This window comes from Stenella coeruleoalba (assembly GCF_951394435.1).
Source record: "Stenella coeruleoalba genome assembly, chromosome: 3".
Lineage (NCBI taxonomy): Eukaryota > Metazoa > Chordata > Mammalia > Artiodactyla > Delphinidae > Stenella > Stenella coeruleoalba.
Window position 1 is genome coordinate 63674381 of NC_137148.1, and position 15035 is coordinate 63689415.

The window sequence follows — 15035 nt, forward strand, 5'->3', positions numbered from 1 at the left end:
GTTGAAGAGGAGCATTATTTATTATTTGTATGTGTTTGGTTAGCTGACTAGACGAAAACTGCCGTTAAATCTCTAGTTTTTAAGGCTGCAACAGCCTTGCTTAGTATTTCAAGCGTTTACGGGTCAAAGTCATGTGCAGTTCCCTGGTGACTGTACCCCTTGTAGTTCAGGTTATAAAGTCTGATACACAATTTGGGTGGATAAAGTTTCTTAAGATGATACAGATGTGATGGCTAGTTGTTGTATGCTTCCTGTTGCTTCAAAATCTTGTTCCCTTCATTTATGTTTCTTCCATAGATGATTGTTCCTCTCCTGTCTTTGTTTTTTGACCATAGCCTATATTTTCATGAATTCACCAAGATTTTATTTTATGCCTACCATTTAGATGTTATTTGGTGAAGGACTTAAGTTTTTGACAGGTTTTCTGCCAGCATATAGTCCATAATCTTGTGGCATTTTCAGTGGTGAACATAAATCAAGTTTGAATGTGAAACAGTTAAATGACAATTAACATTTCAAAAATGATACTGTTTTAAATTATCTGTCTAAATTCAACTTTTCTAAATATTAGGTTTTTTTCTTAAAGGTATTCTATTTAACATAGGTAAGTAGGGTGATTCATAATCTGAGATAGGGGAAGACTGATCGAGTGAAGAAAAGTAGCAGCCTTGGTTCTAATTCTAGGAGGGCTTGAGGTGCTGAGGCTCATGACTTGCCAGTCTCCACCTTGTCTTTGAAGATGGTAAAACAGTTCACCCATAACTCTATAAACAGATGATTCTATGAAGGGTGGATGGCAAGAACTTTGCTGTCATTCAGAAGTAAGGTTTAAATTATTTTGCATACATCAAGTTTTGAGATTAGAGATAATATCATTTTCTAACATAGGTTGCAGAAATCGATAGGAGTAAGAAGAGACCACTGGAGAGTGATGGGCCTGTTAAAAAGAAAGCAAAGAAAGTCCAAGAAAAGGAAGAAGGAAGTGATTCAGTAATGTCTGGGAACGCTGGTGAGTTCTGGGGCAATTTTTCTTCATTCTTACAAGTAATGACTCTGATATTCTCACATTCTCCTGAGGGCAGAGGAGACTGTTGGAGTATTGGGCCATTTTTTCCTTTGTGGAGAAAGGTCTCCATTGTGCTTGAGTAGACTAGCCCCTTCATAAGGGGTGGTGTGGGTAAGAGGTTGGGGGAGTGGAGGTAAGAGATGGAGTTCTGCAATTTGGCTGTAGTTCTCCCAATTTTCTCTCTTATTCCCTCTAGCAAATTTTTGTCTTGATTATAAAAGTAAAACGTTCTTGTTATAAAAATTTCAAACAATACAGAAATGTAGAAGGTGGACAGTAAAAGACCTCATAATCTCTCCCTTTCAGTAAGGGCTACTGCTAATTTTTGGGGGTGCTGTACATTCTTCCAGGTTTTTCTGTTTATACACATCTATATGTACTCAAATAGACCCCAAAATAAGTTAACTAATAATGATATTTTATAAATTATATTATACTATATATACTAATTTGCAACTGTTTTTTTCCACTTAGCAGAACATTTTGAACAATTTTCAATGTCAGGACATGTAGATCTACCCTGTCCTTTTTAATCATGGAGCTGCTTTTTCTGTATGCTAAAGGGTTTTGGGTAAAACCACTATTCCTGAGCTGTTGGACTTCTAGGGGAGGTATTGGATACAGATGGTTGAGCAGATTTTTCTCTAGTTTTTGGCCTCAGACAATTTGTGATAGGGGAGGACAGAAAATGCTTCTTTCTTCATTATCCCCAGGAATTTAGGTAAAGAAAACGAGACAAAACCAAAAAAAAAAAAAAAAAAAGTTTCTATTTAGTGGATCAAGAAGTAAAGTTTGGATTTAGGGTTAACATGAAAGCCTTAGTATGAAATAACTATAGAAATGGAGACGTATGGTTAAAGAGAAGGATAAATCTGATGATACCCTTTTTCTCCTCCTACCTGAAGGGGCCATGGCGAGAGGCATGACTTGACAGAATTTGCATTTTCTAGGGTTTCATTACTCTACATAGATCTGATCTATTCAGTTTTTCAGTAAATTCGTCAAGCTGTTAATGAACCCTCTGTTTGCCTGCCATTGCTGTACAGGTTTTTGTAGTTCTTTTATTCTTCCAAACAACCCTTGCTGTCCTCCAGTGATAGGTGAGGTTGAGGGTTACCACACTTAAGTAACTTTTCCAGGCACCCAGGGGAGCTGAGGTGGAAAAGGGGCAACAGACTTGGAATGTTTTGAAATAAGACCTTTGCTACTTGGTAAAAATCACACTCAGGAAGAAGAAAGAGCTTTCCCCAGTCGAACGCTGGGTGATTGCTCCACCTCGGGTTTTTTTTTTTTTTTTAAATAACAGATTATTAAGATATAATCACATGTTATACAATTCACCCTTTACCATGTACAATTCAATGACTTTCAGTATATTCACAGAATTGTGCAGCCCTCATTAAGTCAATTTTAGAGCATTTTCATCACCCTCAAAGGAAACTCAGTACCCAGTAGCAGTCACTTCCCATTTTCCCCAAGCAGCACCCCCCTCACTGACCTAAGCAGCCACGAATCTATTTTCTGTCTATAGATTTGTCTATTCTGAACATGTCATATAAATAGAATCATACAGTATGTGGCCTTTTTGTCTGATTTCTTTCACTTAGCCTAATGTTTCTAAGGTTCATCCATGTTGTAGCATGTATCAGTACCTCCTTCCTTTCAAAAGTTGTTTTGATTTGATTTCTTTTTATTGTGGTAAAGTACACAGAACATAAAATTTTCATCTTAACCATTTTTAAGTGTACAGTTCAATTAAGTGCATTCATAATTTTGTACAACCATTACCTCCATCCATCTCTAGAATTCTTTTTGTCTTGCAGAATTGAAACTCTATAGCCATTAAATAATAGCTCCACATTCCCTCCTCCCCCAGTCCCTGGCCATCAACATTCTACTTTCCATGATTTTGAGTACTCTAAATTACATCATTCCTTTTTATTGTTGAATAATATGCCATTATATGGATCCACTTCAGTTCTTAATTCTTCAATTTATAAGCTCATTTTTATACCTAGGATCCACAGGGGAAGGAAGCTTTTATACTCACAAGGAAACTTGATACATTTGAAAAGTGATTTAAATATGTGTTTTGAAAACAAATTGAATAATAATAAAAAGGTAAAACATACATTTGAAAAGAAATTCAAATATGTATCTCTAAAAGAAGAGAAGTCACAGGAAACTAGGTAAAGTATATATTAGAAAAGTCCTATATTTAAGAAGAAAGGGAGTCATAGTATTCCTTGAAAGGTTCTTAACCTTTAACATTTGTGACATCAAGGTGTTTTTGGTGTTTTTGAATTATGGTGTTGATTTCCCTAATATGTCTTTTTTCCTCTGGCTGCTTTTACGATTTTGTATTTATCACTCGTTTGCCCACATTTGATTTTTTTTTTTTTAACATCTTTATTGGGGTATAATTGCTTTACAATGGTGTGTTAGTTTCTGCTTTATAACAAAGTGAATCAGTTATACATATACATATGTTCCCATATCTCTTCCCTCTTGCATCTTCCTCCCTCCCACCCTCCCAATCCCAGCCCTCCAGGCAGTCACAAAGCACCGAGCTGATCTCCCTGTGCCATGCGGCTGCTTCCCACTAGCTATCTACCTTACGTTTGGTAGTGTATATATGTCCATGCCTCTCTCTCGCTTTGTCACAGCTCACCCTTCCCCCTCCCCATATCCTCAAGTCCGTTCTCCAGTAGGTCTGTGTCTTTATTCCTGTCTTACCCCTAGGTTCTTCATGACATTTTTTTCCCTTAAATTCCATATATATGTGTTAGCATACGGTGTTTGTCTTTCTCTTTCTGACTTACTTCACTTTGTATGACAGACTCTGAGTCTATCCACCTCATTACAAATAGCTCAATTTCGTTTCTTTTTATGGCTGAGTAATATTCCATTGTATATATGTGCCACATCTTCTTTATCCATTCATCTGATGATGGGCATTTAGGTTGTTTCCATCTCCGGGCTATTGTAAATAGAGCTGAAATGAACATTTTGGTACATGACTCTTTTTGAATTATGGTTTTCTCAGGGTATATGCCCAGTAGTGGGATTGCTGGGTCGTATGGTAGTTCTATTTGTAGTTTTTTAAGGAACCTCCATCCTGTTCTCCATAGTGGCTGTACCAATTCACATTCCCACCAGCAGTGCAGGAGTGTTCCCTTTTCTCCACACCCTCTCCAGCATTTATTGTTTCTAGATTTTTTGATGATGGCCATTCTGACTGGTGTGAGATGATATCTCATTGTAGTTTTGATTTGCATTTCCCTAATGATTAATGATGTTGAGCATTCTTTCATGTGTTTGTTGGCAATCTGTATATCTTCTTTGGAGAAATATCTAGGTCTTCTGCCCATTTTTGGATTGGGTTGTTTGTTTTTTTGTTATTGAGCTGCATGAGCTGCTTGTAAATTTTGGAAATTAATCCTTTGTCAGTTGCTTCATTTGCAAATATTTTCTCCCATTCTGAGGGTTGTCTTTTGGTCTTGTTTATGGTTTCCTTTGCTTTGCAAAAGCTTTGAAGTTTCATTAGGTCCCATTTGCCACATTTGATTTTGATGAGCCTTAGTCTAGTATTTAAAAAAATTCTTATTTCTTCATTAATCTTTATCCTGTTTGGAGTTCATTTAAAGCTTCTTGGGTTCCATCAGTTTATAGTTTTCATCAAATTTGGAAGAATTTTTTGGCCACTTTTTTCTCAAAATTTTTTTCTGTCTCTTCCCTTTCTCTTCTTCTGAGAGTTTATTAATAGGGATGCTAGATTACTTAACATTATCCCTCAAATAAGGAAGCTCTTTTCATTTATTTTCCAGTATTATTTCCCCTTCTGCTTCATTTTGGATTGATTCTCCTGCTGTATTTTCAAGTTCAGTGATATTTTTTTCCAGTAGTATCTAATATGATATAAATTTAATTCAGTGAAATGTTCAGTTCAGATATTGTATATTTCATCTCTAGAAGTTCTGTATTGTTCTTTTTAAAAAACATCCCATTTTTCTATGTGAATTGTATTTCAGTAAAGCTGTTACCAAACAAAAACCTTCCATTCTGCTCCTCTTTATTTTTTCCTTTTCATTTTTCATTATATGAAACATGTTTATAATATGTGTTTTCATGTCCTTATATGCTAATTCTGTCATCTCTATCATTTCTGGTTTGGTACACCTTGACTGATTTTTCTACTTTTTGCATGTTTAGTAATTAATTATTTGGATTGTGTTTTGTATTTTTGTTTTTTAAATTTATTTATTTTTGGCTGCGTTGGGTCTTCATTGCTGCGTGTGGGCGCGGGGGCTACTCTTCCTTGCTGTGTGTGTGCTTCTCATTGCGGTGGCTTCTCTTGTTACAAAGCACGGGCTCTGGGCACGTGGGCTTCAGTAGTTGTGGTGTGTGGGCTCAGTAGTTGTGACTCACGGGCTCTAGAATGCAGGCTCAGTAGTTGTGGTGCACGGGCTTCGTTGCTTCACAGCATGTGGGATCTTCCTGGACCAGGGATGGAACCCCTGTGCCCTGCATCGGCAGGTGGACTCCCAACCACTGCGCCACCAGGGAAGTCCTGATAATAAGTATTTTGAACTTTCTGTTGTCGTGTGCTGGGATTTGTGTTTCTTTAAAGAATGTTGAATTTTGTTCTGGCAAGTAGTTAAATTCCTTGTGAATCAGTTTGATCTTTTTAGGGATTGTTTTTAAGCTTTGGAAGAGAAGGTCTAGAGTAGCCCCGTTCTTAAGCCTTGACTTTTCTAGAGTTGGGAAAGGATGGATAGTTGCAATAGCACACCATTATATAGTATTTACACCATAAAGAGACAATACATGTTAATAATCTTTAGATTATAGACAATAGTAAAATGTAATAAAAGTTTTAGGAAGCAATGAGGCCTGAGTATTTATTACCTTTGTTTTTTGTTTTTTTTAAGTAGATAATTGGGGTAGGATTTTTTATTAATTAATTATTATTATTATTTATTTTTGCTGTGTTGGGTCTTCGTTTCTGTGCGAGGGCTTTCTCTAGTTGTGGTGAGCGGGGGCCACTCTTCATCGCGGTGCGCGGGCCTTTCACTATCGCGGCCTCTCTTGTTGCGGAGCACAGGCTCCAAACGCGCAGGCTCAGTATCTGTGGCTCACGGGCCTAGCTGCTCTGCAGCAGCATGTGGGATCCTCCCAGACCAGGGCTCGATCCTCCCAGACCAGGGCTTGAACCAGTGTCCCCAGCATTAGCAAGCAGATTCTCAACCACTGCACCACCAGGGAAGCCCTCTGTTACCTTTGTTTTTAATGTAATTCATTTAATTGTAAGTTTATATACTGTAACATAATAGCTGTGTTTTACAACTGGCTCACAAAGTTCTTGAAGATTTCACTTACCAGTATGAGCTGGCTCCCTTGTCTCTCTGTGTGGGCTAATTTTAGCTTCCTCATAGCAGTGGTGGCTGGTTTCCAAGAATGAGTATCTGTGAGAGAGAGCCAGAGGGAAGCTGTATTGTCTTTCACAGTCTAGCTTTGGAAGTTATATAGTGTCACTTCTGCCATACTCTGTTGGTTGAATTAGTTACAAAGGCCTGTGTGGGTTCAAGGGGAAGGAACATGGATTCCACCTTTCAGTGCAGGAGTGTCAGCATCACATAGGAAAAACATATGGGATGGAATATATATATGTCTGGCTACGTTTGGTAAATAAAATCTCCCCAGATTCAGACTTGACTTTTTGTTATTATTCTTACTTTAATTACAGATAAACAGTGTAGAACTCTGTCTCAAATGCATTTTGATAAATACAAATATCCATTATCTTAATACTATATAAATGTGGACTTTCCAAAATCAATTAAAGATATTATAAAATATAGCCAGAGTATATAAAAATAAGATACAATTTTTTAAAAAGACCCGGGAAATGTATCAGATATTATACCTTTAAACCATATGCAGGAAGTTCAAATTGAAATATGACTTAAATTCATTTTTTCCAGTTTACCCTAGACCATTTTATAAAAGACATCGATTAATATTTATAATTATTACACACTGCAATTAATATCCTAACATAAAGCTGCTTAGTTATTTAAAATATTTTTTTAATTGACGTATAGTTGATTTACAATGTTGTGTTAGATTCCGGTGTACAGCAAAGTGATTCAGTCAGACATATATTTTTTTTTTTTTGGATTTTTTTCCCTTATAGGTTATTACAAAATATTGAGTATAGTTCCCTTGCTATACAGTAGGTCCTCATTGTTTATCTGTTTTATATATAGTAGTTTGTATCTGCTAATCCCAAACTCCTAATTTATCCACACCGTGGCTCCCCCACCCCTGGCCTTTCCCCTTTGGTAACCATAAGTTTGTTTTCTAACACTGTGAATCTGTTTCTGTTTTTGTAAATAAGTTCATTTGTATCACATTTTAGATTCCATATATAAGTGATATCATATGATAAAAGATTTTGCCTGACTTACTTCACTTAGTATGATAATCTCTAGCTCCATCCATGTTGCTGCTAATGGCATTCTTTTTTTTTTTTTTTTATGGCTGAGTATAAAGCTACTTAGTTTTAGTGAAAAAATCAAAATTTTTCATGGAATCAAATATGCCATTCCCCAAACGCCCATTTTTGCATTCTGTAATGACTGCCTATTATACCGGGTAAAAAATTTTATCCAGCAAACTTTCCATTTTCATTTTATGCTCTTAAAAAAAGAATCACCTTTTGACGTTTAAAACAACATGCCCCAATTTGGAATGGATATTTAAAAACAAGGGCACTAAGATTAAAAAATAAGTCTTTTAAAAGAAGAAGTTCTGCCCTTTACCTGGGTTTCTGTTGTTAGACAAGATTTGAAACTGCCTCTTAAATCTATTTATTTTTCTTTTTAAGACTCTCCTCCTTGACTTGTGTCTTATTTTTATCTGCCTAAGCTTAAATATCTTCTTTTGAGCTTAAACCCTCGAAAACATTGGGTGTAATTTATCTTCCCAAAAGAGAATTCTTGAGACCCTGAGATCTATGAACATGGATTTGTTGATGTTTTTAATTCATTATAGATGTTTAACACATGTAGAGAATCATAAGCTTGATAAATTTCACAAACTGAAGTCACCTATATAACCATCACTTAGATCAAGAAACTATATTACTAGGACCCCTGGAAACCTCTCCGTGCTCCCTCCCACTGGCAACCCCTTCCCCCCACCAAGGATAACCACTATCCTGACTTCAGTATAGATTGGTTTTGCCTGAACATTGTGTTTAATTCAACTGATTTAAAATATGTTTGTAATATTCCAGAGGTTTTTCTTTTTTTCCTTTTTTTAAGATGAATTATTTTATCTGTAAAACAGATTCTTATACAGATTAAAAAAAATCTGTTTATAGTGGCACATATTTTTATTTCAGCATCTACTCTGCTTCCTTCTAGATTAAAATTCTTTATTTAAAATATGATAATTCTTCTACCTCCTTGATCCTTCATAACCTAGGCCTAGAGGAGGAAGCCTGAGTAGAGAAAGTAACTATTATGTATTTACATTTTATGGTACACAAAAAATTAAAGCTCAAACAGTGAAGGTGTTAATTCAGTGAAAGATTTTTACTGAGAAGTTTTTGGCCTATTTAACGTGTTGGGACAGCAACCGATGGCCTTATTTCTAGGGTATATCCTCTTAAGGGCTCAGAGACTTTAGTGATAATGCTGGCAAGTCTTAATCTCATATTGTGGCAATTTGATAGTTCATTTCATGGCATCTTCAGAAATGGAAATAGTATAAGTGAGGTTTTAAGTATAGGAGCAGAATATGGAGGTTGTTAAGGTTTATTGGGGTACTGTTAAACTAAAACAGGAGAACAGCCAATTATTTTACCAGCAAAATGGATTTATCTGGGAGCAGGTAAGAACTGCAATTTAGGACATGCAACTATGGCAAACCACATGCAAGTTCAGCAAGGCAAAGGAGAGGAAACTCTTTTATAGAGGAGAAGAGGAATTTGGGAGGGTCATTGGAGGAAACTGGGAGTTCAAAGTATAGTGGCTTTTCTTTGGCTGAGTTGTGACAGTCTCTCATTGGTTGTACTGTTGCCAGGCAAGGAGAAAATCTTCCTCCTGCTGGTGGTAGTAAGCTAGTGTCACTTCTATAGGGGATGCAAGATAAGTCTCTTCCTGTTGGGATCTGTATTGATGCTGGGTAGTATGTCCAGGAGAGCTCTCCCTGCTGGCCTCCCAACTCCATTTTAGGAGGTTTCCCTTTTAATTTTCATAGTACTCAGTTTTCCATGAGCCAGGTTTTGCACAGTAGTTACAGTCTTCCTCAAGGCCTAATTGAGGGACTGGTGCCTATATCTGTGTCCCTTCTCAGACATGAGGGTTTCGTAGCTCTTGGGGGCTTTGCACTTGAGAAGCCTTCCAATTTAGTTTTTTTCATTGAGGGCCTTATGAGGTGTTAGAATCTCTCTTAGGTATCTGTGAGGAAGGCAATGAAAGATTTTGGTTTTCCTGTGTAAGCTTCATTCTTCCCACAGATAACATGTTCATATTTCCCCCTGGTTTTCTTTTAGATGGCTCAAGATTTGATGGTCCTAGGAGCATTAAGAAAAAATTGTAATTTTGGGTAATCGCTTGTGTACCAGTTCTTTCTCTTATTTTAGAGTTCAGGAATCATAATGGCTTGATAGAAATGAACAAGTGTGGGACACCTTCTTTCCTAACTCTTGAGCTGTGGTGCACTCGTAGAAAGTCATTGTAGCCTAAGGATGAAAGATGGCTACACAGAAAAAGGAGAGAAAAAACTTTAAGAGATGTGGAAGGGTAGCAGAGAGGTTGTACAGAAGCATGGGCTCAATCCGGGATCTTTCTGAACCGACAAAAACCTTTCTGTATTGAGCATAACTCAAGGATGGAGCTTCAAGGTGGAATCTTCCTTGGCAGTGGTGAGAGTAGGGTAGGGTAGAGAAGGATGGTAAGGAGGAGGGCAAGAAACTGAGCCATCAAGGGCTCTTACCACATGCACGCTAAGTCCTTGCTGCACATCCAGCTGAGCAAACCCTGAAGTTTGTGGAAATAAGGCCTAGACATGGAATTTTTTGAAATATGAACTTTACTGTTTACTTAAAAAAATAAATAATGGGAAGAAAACAGCAGAGCGTTCACTAGCTAGAAGAGTCCCTGGCTACTTCACCTTAGTTTTTAACACTTCAGTTTTAGATATTCTTTTTTCACATGAGTGCAATTCTGAGACTTATACCCCACTCCCATCACGGGAAAGTTTTTTTGAATCGATAGGGGGAAGTCCTTATATAATATAAAAACTTACACTATATGTTTGAAGAGTGATTCAAGTATACATCCTGAAAAGGGGAGAATAACAGTAAACAAGATGAATATATACATTTGAAAAGAGATTTCAAATATACATTTTTCTAGCTACAAGGTTAACAGGAGACAGGATAAAGTATAGATCTAAAAAGAGGTTTGCATATTAATATGAAAATATTTAAACTTTTAGAAATGAACAAAACCCAACTCTTGCCCTCAGAGTGTTTTTGCTTTAATGGGAAGGTAAGAGATAATAAATGCAGTCCCAATTTCTTTATATTAAATAATAATTACCTAATAGTATTGCTCTAAAGGGTGAAAAGATGTATTCTGGCATATAGTAGATACCCAGTACATGATAGTTTCCCTTATTTTATGGGTTGCTTGCTTATTAATAACTGCTAATTGGCAGAGTGTGATAAGTGCTGTAGAGAGATGCGATCTTGTTATAGGAACATAGAGAAAGAAAAGATGACTTTAAACTGGGAGAATTAGCAGAATTTCATGAAAAAGTAGTTTTGAGATGGGTCTGGACGAAGTGAGTACAATTTGCCATGTGGAAATTGGGGTCAAGGGCATTCTGGGGAGAAAGAATAGCATGAGCAAAGCTGTGGAGGCAGGAAGGCACATGTCCTGGGGGTGGTTTCCTTGGTGAATTCCTGGTGTCAGTATCTTTAGGTCTTTCCCATGGAGCTGGTCAGTTTCCCCAGTCCCGAGTCTTGTGAGCTCCTGCCTGGAGAGAGAACTCTGGCTGCCTGTGTTCTGGGAGCTGGTGAGAAGAGGCTGGTTTCTCCACATACAGTAAGCCTGTATTCCCATCATTCTTATGGCTCAGGCACAGTACTGCGTCTCACCTGTGCCTGTGTTGCCTTTTCCAGAGAAATCTCCAGTCTTCTTCTGAGGTAGAAGGAGGACAGTTACCCTTGAGTTTGGAGTGGGGTAGGGGTCTAGGGATTAAATTGTTTTGAACCAGTTCTGTTTATTTTAGAACCTCCCTTTTTTCCATTTCCAGAGCTACTGGTACCCTGATTCTTGAGCCATTTAATAAGCATTTTGTGTTCTAAGTAGGATTAGTTCCTGGTTTTATATATTACTGATTTAGGATTTAGCTTTCAGGTATGCTAAATTGGTTATTGCTTATCCATTTATCCTTCTAGCTTCAGATATTTTGTTTGCAGTTGTCACCTCTTCTTTTCTGTCTGCCCTGTTGTAGTTTTTTTTTTTTTTTTGAATCCTTTTCCCCCTTTTATTTATTTATTTATTTATTTATTTATTTATTTATTTATTTTGCTGTACGTGGGCCTCACTGTTGTGGCCTCTCCCGTTGCGGAGCTCGGGCTCCGGACGCGCAGGCTCAGCGGCCATGGCTCACAGGCCTAGCCTCTCCGCGGCATGTGGGATCTTCCTGGACCGGGGCATGAACCCGTGTCCCCTGCATTAGCAGGCGGACTCTCAACCACTGCGCCACCAGGGAAGCCCCTGTTGTAGTTTTTAATGGGGTTTCAGGACCAAGTGAAATTAGATCTATGTTTCAATATGCCATCTTCACCCTGAACCCGAGGTTTCTTTATTTCCTTATCACATTATAGTTAGATTCATTGCTTTAGTGAGAAGCTCCCTCTTTAAAAATCCTATGCTAATTATGAATTGACATAATGAGATAAAATACTATTGTTATATTTTCTTCTGACTTGCTAAGAGCCAAAGAAACATCTGAGGACCAGGATTGTTTTAAAGTCTCTGGAAAAATTGAAAGAATTCTGCTGCGATTCTGCCCTTCCTCAAAATAGAGTCCAGACAGAGTCTCTTCAGAAGAGATTTGCAGTTCTGCCAAAATGTACTGATTTTGATGATATCGATCTTCTACGTGCAAAGAATGCAGTTTCTTCTGAAGATTCCAAATCTCAAACTAGTCAAAAGGTATGTAACTCTTATACAGATGAATATCCAGTTACTTAGAACTGTAGGTTCTCACGTGCCATTAGGTTTGTGGGTTCACTCAGGGCACTGGTTCCCAAACTTGGCTGATCATCCAAATGAGCTGAGGGAGCTTTTGCTTTTTAGTTTTTTGTTTTTAAATTCCTGGAGATTGTGATTTACTATGTACTAAGGCAGGATGAATTAGTTTTATTAAAACAACAGAAAACCAAGAAAACCTCCCAGCAGATTCTGATATACAGCCTGGATTAGGAGCCACTGACTTGGGGGGATTCTTTATTAATAATTAATACAAGCACAGTTTCTTATAGTCCTCCTTATAGTTTCCATGATTAGTCTGGAAAATCACAGTGAATAATTTGTAGAGATGTTTTGAGGTTTTTAGTTGAAAGCTTGGCTGATATAATAAATTCAGAGTTTAACCAAACGTATATGGCTTCCTTACTTCTTCCACTGTTCGGTGATTATTAGTATTTTTCACCATTGCAAAATCAGGGAATTTAACTCTTGATCCATCGTTGAAATCTATTATAAATCAGAATTAGTGGTTCTCAGCCCAGCTTTAAATTAGAATCACCTTACTGTCATAATTTTGTATGGTGACAGTTAGTTACTGGACTTATGATCACTTCATATGTATTTGACTATCAGATCACTATGTTGTACACCTGAAACTAACGTAATATTGTATGTCAACTATACGTCAATAAAATAAAATACCGATAGTAAGAACCCTTCTTCAGAATCATGTTTAGTTAGTTTTCATGAAAAACTGGGCATGGATATCGTTTAAAAGCTCTCATTTTAATGTCTAGCCATGATCGAAAACCATGGAGTTAGAGAACTAGTTCTTTACTTTTTGTTATGAGTCATTTAAATCTAATGAAAACTATGGATTTGTTACTCAGAAAAATACTCAGACCAACACAATTTTGTATCTAATTTTCAGAAGTTCACACTCCTTCCCACAAAGTCCAGATTCATGAACTCCTCCTTCAGCCAGGCTGTAAGATCCATTGACTTATTTTACATCATCAGAAAAAAAGTTGCTTTGTTTTCATTTTTAATCTTTTTTTAGTACTTAGAAGCAGTTCACCTGAGTGTAGTGGTCATAAAGTATAGAGGTCAAAAAGTTTGTCTGTGTATGTTCACTTTATTAATTGGAGAATTTATCCTAGGGTCTCATGAGATTTACTGTTGGTTTATACATAAAATGACCAACTTGGCATTTCTGATTCACAGCACATTAGAAGTAACCAGTTAGAAGGGACACCGAGAAATAGGTCCTGAAAGTCCCATTTTATTATTCTCATCATCCTCAATTGTCAAGACAAAGTTAAATTGAGTTCAGAATGCTGTCTCTGGGAATATGAAAAAGAGTATATCTGAGAAATATTTTCACCCAAATGGTGGGGAAAAAAAGTTGCTTAATACTCAAGTATTCAGATTGACTTGTTTATTCATATCCCATATGCTTAAAACTATTTGCTGGATTCCTACTTTCATTCCCTATATGAATAAGGTATAAAGTAAGAACTTTCTTTTTCCAGGAAATATATTTTTTTAAGTATTCATTAAGTTTTGCAATATGTGGTTTTCTTGAATTTTAGATAACAGTCATGGAAACGAAGTAGAAAATCCATCATAATTAAAAGCAAATGCATTCTCCAACCTGGTATATTGACCCACTTTTCTCCTGCCATACCTGTCCATACCTTACCAGATCTCATTGCTGATCTTTGGAGGTTTGCTTGGCTTCGCTATTCAGATAAACTGTGTCTCTACCTGCTATTCCAGCTAAGCTGAATTTTTTAAACCTTTAGCAACTGCAACTGTAAAGAACGTGTTTCTGGGCTTTCCTTGGACTGCGGTCCCCTCCCTGGGCCATATAAGACATTTCTCTTTCTCTCTTCTCTGCCTCTGCTGGTCACTAGTCTTTTAGGCCATATTTTTAATCTCAGGGGTAGCTGGTAAGTTTTTAGATGTTGGCAGTGACCCAGTGACTGTTAATTAGAAGCTGGATTTATCCTTTTGACAAAAATAATCAATAGTCAATCTAAGAAAGAAGTGAAAAATTTTATTTGAGCCAACCTGAGGATTATAACCCAGGAGGTAGTCTCTCAGAGGGCTCTGAGAACTGTTCCAAAGAAGTAAAGGGCGGGGAGGCCAGCATATGTGTGATTTTGGCAAAGGGGGTATGTGCACTCAAGCACACATCTCGGTAGAAGGTTGCTGCTAGTCACAAGGAACAGACATCTTAGTTAATGATTTTAGTGCTTTTCTAAGTATGGGATGATGCAAGAATCCAGGTTTATAAAAAAATTTCTCCTGAAAATATCTAACTATCTGAGGGCAAGTTTCACAAAGAGCCTCATCCTGATCTTCCTGAATTCCTTTCAGGGTGTAATATAGGTCAGCAACCACAGTAGCTAATGACTTCATTCTTGTAGAATTGGTTGATGGGCAAACAGTCTTTATTTTATAATCGGTTCCCTTTCGGTCTTAATTTCCACCTAGGTTTGGGAGGCATTTTGTGATCAATTTGTCCTATGGCGCTAGGAATACTCATTCTCAGGTCAGGCAAGGATTTTGTTGATAGGCCACCCACTGTGCTGTTCCTGGACTAGGCCCTGTTCACAGTAGCCGAGAGCCTCTGAACCACCTGTCTTATAGTCTGTTACGGTCTAGAAAACGATTCTCTCTTGTTGCTT

General features: G+C 37.3%; 1 protein-coding gene across 3 annotated transcripts in view; it reads left to right on the plus strand.

The window, feature by feature from the left end:
• The window catches only part of MSH3 (mutS homolog 3), a 181314-nt gene that overhangs the window by 671 nt on the left and 165608 nt on the right, over positions 1-15035 (plus strand). For all 3 annotated transcript variants that reach the window (XM_079916011.1, XM_079916010.1, XM_079916012.1), the window contains exons 2-3: positions 889-1009; positions 12086-12306. In XM_079916011.1, the coding sequence (XP_079772137.1) occupies positions 889-1009; positions 12086-12306 (342 nt within the window). The remainder of the gene's footprint in view (positions 1-888; positions 1010-12085; positions 12307-15035) is intronic.